Genomic DNA, 13612 nt, shown 5'->3' on the forward strand with positions numbered 1-13612 from the left:
CTAGTACAAACAACTGGTAGAAGAACTGAGTGCTTTTTTTCCTGCAATAAACATTTATTTAAAAAGAAAGGAGTTAATGTTGAATGGCCATTATGTGCCATGTACTGTGTTAAGACAATGGAGCTAATAATAACTGTCCTGGCAGATCCAAGTTGGCTAACTTAAAAAACAAATGTTGCCTAGAAACTTATATGATGATTTTCATATTAGAATCCATCTATTCAATGTCCAATTCAACGTGTGCATAGTATGAACTCATATTTGGCTCCCCTAGAGATGGTTTCTAAATGAACTTCTAGGATATACTGAGAATCAGATAAAGTCATTCTGGGAGGAAAAGGACGACAGGTTAAAGGAGTCCACTTGACTCATCTTTGAGAACCACCAACTGACTACCTACTGCAGTGTACAGTGTATGCTGACCTCTACCCACCTGCTTTTGTACCTACAAACCCACAATGACAGAGTTCATAAAATACAAGAATTATTCAATAACTTTTAAAGAAATAAACAGAATGTATAAAACATATTCAGTCTTTCATACAATTTTATTTTCTCCCTTCAACCATAATAATATGATATCCAAATTTTGTCTTTACTGGAGGGTCTGTAAACACAGGCTTATCCAGCCCACTGATAGGCAAGGCAAATGCTGCTTCTTGAAATGGTCCCACCATAGACCCTCTGGTCATCCAACCCAAGTCGCCCTGCAAAACCCAAAAGATATGTGATGTCAAGTGGCCCTGAAGAGGGAACAGTTCTACTGTAGCTTGAGAATTTCCCAACACAAATGCTAAGGTTCCTAGGTTTATTCATCTGGGCTGTAAGGAGAGGGCTCCACAAGGACAAACGGGTAGAAGAGGTCCAACCCTGAACGGAACACAGAAGCACTCACAATGTTACCGGGTGTCTGTTAGCTGTGCAAGTTTGGTCATGCCTAGGTTTAGACATAGGGGACCCACATTTAACTGTTCACAAGTTGGACATTTCTGCTTTTAAGATCTTTAAACCAAGATATGGCTAAAATTAATGGCAGAACATAGAAATAATCCCTACTGCTGGGTGTCCTCTGTGGGGAACAGATCATTTCAAATGATAAGAGCACCATACCCCTTGCCTGGCTTTATCTTCACTATATTGTGCAGCCACTTCATTGAATCTCATTCCAGACTTTAACTTTTCCATGGCTTCCATGATTCTTCCTTGTTTTTCACACAGAATGTGTCTGACCTACAAGGAAAAAGTATGTTCACATAATACTTGGAGACCCAAACGATTCCTTTCCTCACAGTACAGCAGTCATGTCTGATTACCCCCATTAGTAAAAAAAAAAAAAAAAAAAAAAAACACATTAGCTCACGGCAACAGAAAATCCTGGAAGTCTGCCCAGTTGGGTGATGGCCAGAAACTCATTTCCCACATGACGACAATATCTCAGAACCTCGATTTAGATGGAAAACGGGCACCTGGCTGTGGGAAGCTCCCATCTTTGACTATGTACCTCAATGGTAAGAGGAAGAGGAAACATGATCATGGTTGAAAGCTTGGGTCCTGGAGTCAAATCCCAACTCTGCTGTATGATCTTAGGCATGTTTTTAAACCTCTAAGTGTTTCCTCATGTATGCATTGAGATAATAACAGTACCTATGTGTTCTCACAGGGTTGTGAAGATTGAGCTAATGCAGCTAGCATTCAATAAAGGTAGCATTCATCAGAGTGGGAAATATATGAAAAAAAACCCCACTAGGAAACACTTTTTACCAAAAGAGGCCCAATGTATAAAGCCTCCCCACAATTCAACACTTTGAAAAAGTATCGTATGTTGAATATTAAGAATACTCAACCCTATAGAAGTATTCAAATCTGACGTATGTTTACAAAAAGCCATGTTTTAAAAAAATCACTATATCCTTAAAAATGATTTTGTCAAGACATCTGTTTTGCAGGATTTCCCATTTCTCATGCAAATAGAATCTGTTGTTCCATATGGCAAGTGATACACTGGGGTAGGGGCTAAAGGTGTCTCCCTTATAAATTTAGAGACAAGCGAACCAAGGTTGTCCTCAGGGTTCAACTACTGAAATTGGGAGCGAGGGAATCCTAGGCCCACAGGAGTAATTTCCTGACTGGAGGAGCTACACAGGAGATACCAACCCAGCAAAGGAAAGAATGTGTTAAAAAGCAGGGCTCAGAGAGGCAAACGTCTATAGAATGTGTCCAGCACTGTCCAGGGGAGACAGGGACAAACAATCTGGACACCAGAGAGATACATGTTGGGGGACAAGGATGGCTCATCAGACCTCAACTCAGCCTAGCTAAAACAGCTTCTAGACTGCCTCCCTCTTTCTGCTTCTACACTCACAAAGCAACCTTCTGGTTCAATTACTGGGAAAAAGCACACAGTATTCATGATCACAGAAAGGCGATACCATCCGCCATTTTATAGAGGAATAAACAAGTATTCTGGTTTGGACAGTTTGATAAGTTAGACACAATGAGTCTGTAGTACCTGTGGGGTTTGTAATTGTGACTGACCAAGTAGCAACTGGGTAAGACTGGCATCTTAGAAGAGAGCAAAGCTATGGAGAGAATTAGGGAGCAATCAGCGTGGAGGTAGTAGCTGATGCTGTGAGAGGTGATGAGATTACCCAGGGAGGCTATGTAGAATGAGAAGAGGAGGAAAGTAGGTTAAAGACATCCTTGGAGAACATCAATGTTTAAGCAATAAGCAAAGAAAGCAGCTCAACAAGCATAATGAAAAGGAAGGGCCAGATAGGTAGAAGAGAAAGGTGTGTTAACAGAAACCAAGGCAAGAGCAAGTTTCAAGGAGGAAATGTTCAACAGGGTTAAATGCTGCAGAGTGATCAGGTAAGAGGTACAATCAATTTAGCAAGATTGATGGATGACCTTAGCAAAAGCAGTTGGAGAGAGTAGTAAGTGCAGAAGCCAGGCTGCAGCAGGCTGACTGAGGGAGTAACGGGAAGTGGGAAGGCAATGTGTTGGGGGGTACTTCCCCAACTGAGTTAGAAAAGAAGGAGAAAGGGCTCTGGTCAGAGGAAAAGGGTCACAGGACATGTGTGTATTTTCAAGATCCCTGGGCATATTTTCAGAAGGAAGGGAAAGATGCAGTAGAGGGAAAGGTTGAAGACAGAGCCAAGAAAGAGGGTGGTGAAATGAAGGAGCAAGGTCTGGCATTCAGAGCACTGTTTGAAAAATTAGTGAGCCTTAAAGGAAGAAGGTAAGAAGAGGGGGGTGGGGGTGAAGATAACTTTGTTGATAGGGGGCTGGAAAGCCAATGAGTTCCTGACTATAGGTCTGGTTTCCATTTTCTTGTGAAAATTATAACAATATTCAAAAGTTATTGAGTACTTAGTATTTGCTAGGCACTGTGCTAAGTGCTTTACATCCATTATCTCATGAAATCCTCACACCAACCCTGTGAGACTGGATCAGTGTTTCTCAACCCTGGCAGCACATCAGAATCACCCCCAGAGGGCCGGCCCTGTGGCTTGGTGGTTAAGTGCGCGCGCTGCAATGCTGGTGGCCGGGGTTCGGATCCCGGGTGCGCATCGAGGCACCACTTCTCCGTCCATCCTGAGGCCGAGTCCCACATACAGCAACTAGAAGGATGTGCAGCTATGACATACAACTATCTACTGGGGCTTTGGGGGGAAAAATAAAATAAATAAAATCTTTAAAAAAAAAACAAAAAGAATCACCCCCAGAGCTTCTAAAAAATAAATCAAGGTCCAGGCCTCACTCTCCAGAGATTCTGAGGTAGCTGGTCTGGGGTGGGGCCCTAGGCACTGGTTGTTGTAGAAGCTCTCCAGGTGAACCTGATGAGAGGTGAGAACCACTGGACAAAGTGATCTGCTGACTGACTGGAGCAGGGCGGTGGATCACTTGAGGTAAGTGGCAAAGGACTGCTGAGCAGTACTGAGGGCCTAGCTAGGGTTAGAGACCAGGAATTAGTGGCCCCAAATCCCCAAGGCTGTGTGACCCTCCAGTAGGGCCCAGCAGTTCTGGGTTTCAGTGTAAAACAGTAGACCATTGGACTGATCCTGAGTTGTAGTTTGTCAGGTGGATGCAGCAGAGGACCAAAGGAAAAGGAGTCAGGCTCCTTGATCCAATGGTCAAGACCTTCGATCTAATTTCCAGCTTACAGGACATAACGGGGCTTAGAGAACAGACATAAAGCCTGGGAGGAGGTGAGGAGAACAGGAACGGCTTGAGGGCCTGGAGGTCTGTGTGCGGAGAAGAACAGAACAGGATTGGGGAAGGCAGGAAGTGAAGGGTGGATTTCAAGATCCGGACAGCCCTAGTAACACAGGGCAGGGACGGGCTCAGGAATGGGGAGTGGGGTCTAAAGCAAAATGGCAGGATATAGAAGGAGCCTAGACCCTAAAAGACTGGAGGGTTTCAGGGTCCCTCCCCTGCTGGGGCCTTCACAAACACTGGAAACAACCCAGCTGTCCTCCAGCAGGTGAACAGTTAAACATACTACAGCACTTCCATTCCATGGAACACTACTCAGCAATACAAAGGAACAGACTATTGATACATGCAATAACTTGAATGGAATCTCCAGAGAATTATGCTGAAAGAAAAAAGCCAATCCCAAAAGGTTACACACTGTATCATTCCATCCATATAACATTCTTGAGGGCCGGCCCCGTGGCTTAGCAGTTAAGTGCGCGGGCTCCGCTGCTGGCGGCCCGGGTTCGGATCCCGGGCGTGCACGGACGCACCGCTTCTCCAGCCATGCTGAGGCCGCGTCCCACATACAGCAACTACAAGGATGTGCAGCTATGACATACAACTATCTACTGGGGCTTTGGAGGGAAAAAATAAATAAATAAAATCTTTAAAAAAAAAAAAAACACATTCTTGAAATTATAAAATTACAGAAATGGAGAACAGATTAGTTGCTGCCAGGGGTTAAGGAGGAGGCAGAGGCAGGGGCGGGAGGAAAGTGGGTGTGGCTATAAAAGGGCAACACAGGGATCCTTCTGGTGATGGAACTGTTCTGTATCTTGACTGCATCAATGTCAATCTCCTGGTTGTGCTATTGAACTAGAGTTTTGTAAAATGTTACCATTGGGGGAAACAGAGTAAAAGGTACATGTATTATTTCTTACAACTGAAGCTATGAGTCTAAAATTATCTCAAAAAAGGGGCTGGCCCGGTGGCGTAGCAGTTAAGTTCACACGTTCCGCTTCGGCAGCCCGGGGTTGGCTGGTTCGAATCCTGGGTGTGGACTTACATACTGCTCATCAAGCCATGCTGAGGCGGCGTCCCACATAGAAGAGCTACAACTCTACAACTATGATATACAACTACGTACTGGGGCTTTGGGGAGAAAAAAGAAAAAGAGGAAGATTGGCAACAGATGTTAGCGCAGGGCCAATCTTCCTCAAAAAAAGAGAAGAGACTCCAGAGATGTCTCTCTCTCTAAAAAAAAAAAATCTCAAAAGATAAAGCTTAACAAAAAGGTTTAACCCTAATTGACTTTCCTACCTAATTACATGCCACCCCTCTCCATCTACCTCATGTATAGCCACACTGAACTTATTCTTTTCCAGAGAGGGCAAGATGCCTTTTTAAAGCCATATGCAGTGGAGCAGTCTCTTAGGTTAGGTGCTTGTAAAAGTCAGCACATAAGGTGAAAACTGCAGATAGCCAAAAGTACCCTACACATCCCTTGTGAAGATACCATACTGGATACCAACATGTCTGCCCTCATTAAGCCTAACATAGCCTGTCTCCCCCGCCCATGTTTAACAATGACAACGTCTTCAGCTGAACATCAGATGAAGTAGGTGGTTTGTATTTAGGGGCCATGTCTTATGAAAACTTATCTTTGGAGACCAGAATCCCACTTCACATGGCTGGATGCTCATACGAGAACAGAGGTCAGCAGATTCATGTCTCCCATTTCGTTCCCTCTCTGGGGCATAGGTTCATTGAGTAGAAAAGTGGGCAGAATGGCCCACACTATTTACATTATCTCTCTTTTTCTTTTGGCTGCATGTGTATGGTTGGATTTATATGATGTAATTCTCCTAGTGCACTTATCATACAGCAAGGAAATTTCTTTCTTTACCTAACTGCTCCCAACTAGACTGTGATAACAGGGACCATCTCTTACCTGTTTTTTATTTTTTTAAATACCCAGAACTTAGTACACTGCTTGGCACAGAGCAGATGTCACTAAATCCTCATTGAATGAATGAATCAAAGTATGGGATCCTATATCTTGACTGAAACATGGAAATTGCTTTGTTACATGGCACTAAGTAGTATAGTTCTGCTGGCAGATTATATTTTTCCAGGGCAGACACTCCTCTGGGACTAGGTCAAGTACTTCAAGTAATTATTTGCGATTGTCTCCCACCCCCATTTTCATGGTGAGGGCCCTGGCTTGTAGCTTACCAGTGGAGGAGCCATCTAATGAGACCTGTGCCTTTGCTTGTTTATCTAAGCTCTTGGTTTTATAAAAAATTATTTCATCTTGAGAAATAATTCATTCACTTACTGGGAAGATCTAACTTAATACATTTTAAGGAATAATACTGAAGTATGGAGAAATTCTGGATGTCTGAGAAAGCATTTGAGAAAAACTACTTTTCATAAGTGAGACTGGTCTCTATTTTCCAATTTTGTGTTACCTGGATTTTACATCAGTGTTAGGCTAGCCTCTTACGATGAGTTCAGTATACTGTCTTTTCCTTTTAAGTGTACCAAAGTAACACCCATATATATGTTATTTATACTTAACGTTAAGAAAAAGAACTACAGGGGCCGGCCCGGTGGCGCAAGCGGTTGGGTGTGCGCGCTCCGTTGCGGCGGCCCGGGGTTCGCTGGTTCGGATCCCGGGCGCGCACCGACGCACTGCTTTGGCGAGCCATGCTGTGGCGGCGACCCATATAAAGTGGAGGAGGATGGGCACGGATGTTAGCCCAGGGCCGTCTTCCTCGGCAAAAAAGAGGAGGATTGGCGGATGTTAGCACAGGGCTGATCTCCTCACCAAAAAAAAAAAAAAAAGAAAAAGAAAAAGAACTACTAACTCACCTTTACTGCATTGCCACCACCTTTGGGACCCTGAGCCTTCTTGTCAGAACTGTCACTCCCAGAGGCTGCTCCTCCTTTAGAGAAAAGATGACATGTACTCGTTTAAACTGCACCTTGATATTTACAGAAAGGTCCAACACAATAGGAGTTGATACTTCCATCACAGCACCAAACTTCAAAAGGGAATTCTGCCAGACAGTTTACTACATCAAGCTAAATTAATCTGTGACTCACCTCTCTTAAAACAGAAAATTCACATGCTACATAAACCCTTCAAGGAAAATGGATACACAAGTGAGTGTGCTAATGGTTGAGAGTGCCAGAAGCCTGGTCCAGATTTTCTGGACCCAATTTGAAATCCTGCCTTCTAACGGCAAACCCGAGGTTTTGTAAGATTTCTAATAAGCACTGCAACAATGTATCTGAGTACTCACAATTCCAATAAGTAAAATCTCCAAGAATATATTTTAAATAAAGATCAAATTTCCCACCACCCATATGTGGCTAAAGAATACACTGATGTCCAAATTTCCAAAGTCTACTACATTACCCATTGACACTTTCCTAAGAAAACCTATCGATATTCAGATTAACAACCACTGGCAGCATCTTACATTTTATTATTATGTCAACGTCTGTGTCGATGGCAGCATAATTACTGTTAGAGGCTGATGGTCCTAAGAACTATTGCTGGATTAAGTGTTCAGTTCAATAAACATTTCCTAAGGAACTACTAAGTTCCAGTCACTGGGGATACAAAGCCACGGTACCTTCCTTCAGGGAGCTCATATTCTACTGGGGAAGATGGATATGTAAACAGTTACGTAAATAGATCATTGCAGGAGAATGATCTATGATTACGGACAGGAAGCTGTGGAATGACAGAGGGACATTTTAGCCAGCCAGGGAACGTTTCCTGGATGAGTAGGAGCTCATCAGATGAAGAAAGGACAAGGGTAAGGGGGCACTCCAGGGGCAGGAAACAGCGTGGTATGTGTAGGAAACTATGGATAAAGCCAAATCTGAGGTGGGAGTGCTGTAAGATGAGCCCAGGGGAGGTGGCTGAGGGTTAGGGTATGAGGGCCTTTGGGCCCCATTAAGGAACCTGGAATTTACCCTAGAAGTAATAGGGAGCCATTGCAAAGTTTCAATCAAGAGACTCCATCTTACTCGTCTTAGTATCTCCAATGCCTAGCACAGTGCCTGGCACAAAACAGTTGTTCAATACATGTTCAACTAAACTGAAAACCCAAAATACCACCAAATGCCTAAAAAATGTTACTGCCAAAGGAGTTCTATCACAACAGAACTCTTAAAGTGGGTTTGCTGTATATTCACTCTTGAACAATGCTGTCTCCCACTTATCCCATCCTCTCCCCAGCTGGATGCTGTCATCTTCTGACTGCCACCTCACTCCCTTTGATCAACTGAGGCCTCTGGCAGCAGCTTCAGGCTTCCTTTCCACCCTCACTCCTGCCATCACCTTGGATGACCTCACCATCTATGCTGAGGAATCATCCAACAACCTAACCTCACACTTCTGGACCTCCCTCCGGAATGCCGATGCCTTCTACTCCAGGCCACCTGCTCCCAGGGGCACACCATAGTACTGTGCCACTCAGAACTACTAGTTCAGTCTCTGGCTACAACTTCCTGTTCTTCCAGCTTTCTCATGCTTCATTCCCACCACACTGCTCTTTGACTTCACAGAAACTGCACCCCCCTTCAGTCCCTTTATCCTGCTACGTTCCTCTAGACTATCAGACTTCTCCTTCTCTTCCCTGTCTGCACCCCATGCTTGATCATCTGAACTCAGTTCTCACTGGCACTCTTATTTCTCTTGTGTTGCTATCCTTCTATTATTGTTGTCCAACAAAACCTCAACCTTGGCTCAAGGCTACACCTAGCTCTTTTCAGTCCTATATTGTGCCAGTTGCACGGTGCTAGATAAATTCTGACTGTGCAGATCGTGTCCTCTACAAATTCATGGCCTTCAATCTTAGGTTCTCAGCACTGAGGGCAATCCTTTTACTAGTGTTTCATTCCCTCTCCCATCACCTTCAATGACTATTCCAAACCTTTACCACTCTCCTTAATACCCCTACTCAGTCCCTGCTCCTCAGTCGTTTTTTTTTTTTTTGTGAGGAAGATCAGCCCTGAGCTAACATCCGTGCTAATCCTCCTCTTTTTGCTGAGGAAGACCGGCTCTGAGCTAACATCTATTGCCACTCCTCCTCCTTTTTTTTTTTCCCCAAAGCCCCACTAGATAGTTGTATGTCATAGTTGCACATCCTTCTAGTTGCTGTATGTGGGACGCGGCCTCACCATGGCCGGAGAAGCCATGCGTCGGTGCGCGCCCAGGATCCGAACCCGGGCCGCCAGTAGTGGAGCGCGCGCACTTAACGGCTAAGCCACGGGGCCAGCCTCCTGCCCCCTCAATCTTAAAAATTACCCTTGCCTTCCATTTTATTAAGAAATTGGAGCCAGCCCCGGAGGTCTAGTGGTTAAGATTGGGCGCTCTCATGGCCGCAACCCGGGGTTCGTTTCCCGGTTGTGGAACCACACCACTCCTCTGTCAGTTGTCATACTGTAGCGGCAGCTCACATAGAGAAGTAAACTAACAACTAGGATACACAACTATGCGCTGAAGCTTTAAAAAAAACTGAGGCCATTAAGCACGATTTCCCACAAGCTCCACCCCTTCCCCTCTCTCTGGCCCCAATTTTCACAACCACACATCCTCGTCTCTTGCACTGTGACCTCAAGCGTAAGGTATCCCTTCTCCTATTCAAAGGTCAACTGCTCCACCTCTGTCCTGGACCCCGTTTTCTCCCAAATCTCACTCCTGTGTACCTTTACTTCTCTAACTCTACTGGATCCTTCACGTCAGCCTCACTCCCAAGTTTTCCCCATTCTTAAGAAACAAACAAAATACGACTTCCTCTTAATCCTTTGTTCTCTTCTACCACCTAATTTCTATGCTTTTTCAATTACAGCTTTCCAGAGAAGTCCACACTGATCATCCCCAACTTATTTCCTGGCCAGTCCTCTAGACACTGACCACCCCCTGCCTCCGTCCGGGACCCTGGGAGTCGCCAGTCTGCTTCCTCCCCTCGCTCCTCACCCAACCCCATTCTCCCCGGTTGCTCTGACCGCTCTACCTTTCCCCACTTTTCCAGAACCACTTTTTCCTTTGGGCGGCATCTTCGAAACTTGCCGTTGAACTCGCAGCTGCTTCGGTTGCCGTACAAAGCCCCTTCAGGCCCCAGGGGCATGTCCTAAACAAATGCCTGAAAGCAGCATCGCAATTGACGGTTCTTACTGCAGCTCCGGAAGCAGGCATATCTTGGGGCAGACCCAGTCCTTTAGCTCTCGGACCAATGGGGCTGAAGATGCCTGACCAATAAGAAGCTTGGGCCAGGTAGGGGGGTGGAGCCAAAGGTAGAGCAGGGGTGATAAACCCTGCCTCTGGGCTTTTTGTTACTTCTTTCGCATGCTCTTATTTGCCCCAGCTGCCTTGCTCATCGGCTCTTCCGCCCGTCTCCTCCACGCGTGTGTAGTGGAAGCCGGAGGTTTGCAGTCTCTCCACACCGGCTCTAGCCAATCCCGCGGGGCCGCGAAACAAAAGAAAAGCAGGAAGAGTCTAGGTGACTGCCCCGTCCTCCTGCCCCTGCCTACACACACGTGTAGTTTTTCATTTTTAAGTTTTATTTTGCAGCCTGTAGCTGATTGGGTTCAAAGGGTACTTTTTTGAAAAGGCTATCATCCCTCTGCCTCATTCAGAACTGTGTCATGGAGAGTGTGGGGAAGAGGGAGAATCCCCCTCTGCCCTTTCCCTTAAGGTTCTTCTGGCTGGCCAAATAGTTAAAAGATAGGTTAGCAGGAGAAAATAATACCGAGTTTGATAACGTGTATACATGGGAGAAACCAGGGAAACTGAGTTTCTCAACACAATGGCAGAGATTCTCCTCTTAAATAGAATCTTCAGCTAAAGACAAAGGAGGATGTTGGTGGTGGGGAGGGAGACAGAAGAGAGACAGAAATCACAGTAATGGAGGGTATGCAGATTTAAGCCTTATCCTCCATACTGATAGGTTTCTAGAGAGGCCATCCCCCCTTCCCCCCAGCACAGAGAGGGAGCTACCTTTACAAATGGAGATTTCCCTTATAAATGTAAATGTTTGTCTGGCAACTCTTTGCTGGGCTGCCTAGAGAATGTGGCCTCAGAGAGACAGAATTTTTGATAAGATGGGCTTGTTGGTGCCTTTCCTATTGTAACATCTATTTTGCATTATATTACAGCCATCATATGACAGTAACTCCTTCCTGGAATAGATCTTCTGTGTTAAATTCTTTAGGCAGTTAGTGGGAGGTCAAATGTCTGTCAGAGAAAATAATCAAGGTAAAGAGATATATTTTAGGGTGGCCAATTTTGATCTCCCACAAGAGAAATTGGAAGCAGTCTAAATGTCCCTCAGTAGGATATTGCTTAAGTAAATAAGGTTTCAAGCACACAAAAGGATATGCGCCATTTAAAATAATGAGTGTTAACCTGTCGTACAGACAGGGGAAATGGCCTTAAGGAAGGCTGGAGAACAAGCTATAGAATATGATACCTTTCTAAAAAGTATATAATATATGCTTATAAAGGACAGGAAGGCTATCCAGCAAAATGTGACCAGTGGTGCTAGTACAGATTGTTGTGTATGTTTGTGTATTTTTCAAAATTTCTATAATGGTGCAGCAAAATATAGTAGTTAAAAGCATGGATTCTAGAGCCAGACCGCCTGGCTTCAAATCCCTGCTCCACCATCTGGCTACTAGCTCTGTGACCTTGAGGAAGTTACCTCATCCCTCTGGCTCAGTTTCATCATTGGTAAAATGGAGTTGATGATAATAGTACCTACTTTTAAGGTTAAGAGATTTAAACAAGTTCATATTTGTAAAGCACGTAAAACAATGACTAGCTCATGGAGTGTAGGCTTAAGATAAATGAGTTTTGAATTTGTGCCCCTACACTTTCTCCCCTTACAACCCCTCTCCCCCCAATTTGTATATAACCTCAGGGCTTTTCCTCCACTCCACAAGATAGCTGTCCCAGCTTGCCACTGCCGGCCAGAATATATAGGTCTCCAGCTCAGAGTTTAGTTTTTGGATACAGCCTTGCTGGACCTGGGATGCTTCATGCCCAGACCAAGGGATCGGGTATTTCTGAGATAGTGCCCACCCCAACTCATACATAATGAACAGCCCCCTCATTTCGTACTACTGTGACTTCTGGACACAGCACATCTTGGGCACTCCTTGTTTCAGATTGAGAGTGATCAACTGTAGGGAACACATCTAGCACTGAGGGGATCATTGCTCTCCCATTTCTGAGGTGGATCCCACCAGTGTACTGACCTTCCAAGTCTAGCTGGAGTTTGACAATGACAGTGTGGCCTCATGTTCATTGGCTCATCCACAGCCAGTGAACTGTGAAGGCCCAGGAGGCACATTTACTTCTGGTTTTTCACAGGGAACAACGTTTCCTGCGACCACTGGCTATAGCAGTCTCGGAGTGGGAATGAAGCAGAGTTCAGATCCCAATCAAGAGCCAGCATTAAATGGTTGATGTGCCTGGCAAATGCTTAGTGCCTGGAACATTGTGAGCTCTGTGTCTTCCAGCAGATAACAGCAAGAACAATAATAAGCAAGCCTGTGTACGTGGCTGAATTTGCCCAAAGCAGTGCCTGAAGGCCAATAGCTCAAAGTAGAAAAGGATGAGTATAGGTCTGCTGGGGGTTTCAAGGTCAAAAGTGCTTTAAGACAGTCAGATACAAAATCATGTACGATCTCAACTATGCAGCATGCATCACTAAAAGATGGGAGGGGAATATGATAAAATCTTAAGTGTTATTTCTGGAATGTGAGTTTATGGCTAACTTTCATTGTTTTCTGTTTATATTCTGTTTATATCACTTGGCATGTATTTTTTTTTATTCAAGAAAAAAAAGGCAATAAATGTTATTTGTAAAACAAACAACGAAAAAGCTAGCTTCTATACAGGGTTAAGTCTCCACCAGTCTGTGGAGGCCGACTGTGGAGGATTCTGTAGCAGAGTGACGAATGAACAGAAGAGCAGAGAGGAGAAAACTTCAGCCTTGAAACCATGGTAACAACTGCAGGAGTGTGCACAGTGAGTCAGAGCCAGGAATGGCTGCCACTTGGATTTTCCATTAATTATCTCCTCAGACTGATTCTTCCACGAATTTCTTAAACAAGGAAAACCAGAAAGAGAAATGGCAGCCCTCTTCCCAGGACAGAGGTTCACAAACCTTGACCCAGACTCACTGTCCCAACCCCACCTGCTCCACAGCCAAAGGGCTGCGGTTTCTTTCCCATTTGAGATCCCAGCAGAGCTTATTCTGAAAGGGGAGCTTGAAGCAACAAAACACAGAGATCTAGTTGATCCCATTCAGAGGCGGTCAATGCATGCGGAGCTCTGGGCCCCAGACTCTGGGGACGAGGGTAGAAAAAGGTCACCTTTGGAAATTGAAAC

General features: G+C 44.8%; 1 protein-coding gene across 3 annotated transcripts; it reads right to left on the reverse strand.

The window, feature by feature from the left end:
* Positions 1–529: 529 nt before the first annotated feature.
* Positions 530–10384, reverse strand: PIN4 (peptidylprolyl cis/trans isomerase, NIMA-interacting 4). 3 transcript variants are annotated; one of them, XM_004439837.3, is made up of 4 exons: positions 10233–10384; positions 7072–7145; positions 1111–1230; positions 530–707 (listed from the first exon to the last, which is right to left on the reverse strand). In XM_004439837.3, the coding sequence occupies exons 1-4, from the start codon at positions 10273–10275 to the stop codon at positions 549–551; spliced, it is 396 nt and encodes a 131-aa protein (XP_004439894.1). In that variant the 5' UTR covers positions 10276–10384; the 3' UTR covers positions 530–548. The 3 variants fall into 3 exon arrangements, with proteins under 3 accessions (XP_004439894.1, XP_087283148.1, XP_087283149.1); XM_087427022.1 differs by having other exon boundaries at positions 10289–10361; XM_087427023.1 differs by lacking the exon at positions 7072–7145 and having other exon boundaries at positions 10233–10361.
* Positions 10385–13612: the final 3228 nt, after the last annotated feature.

This window comes from Ceratotherium simum, chromosome X (assembly GCF_057802395.1).
Source record: "Ceratotherium simum simum isolate JZ-2026a chromosome X, ASM5780239v1, whole genome shotgun sequence".
Taxonomy (NCBI): domain Eukaryota; kingdom Metazoa; phylum Chordata; class Mammalia; order Perissodactyla; family Rhinocerotidae; genus Ceratotherium; species Ceratotherium simum.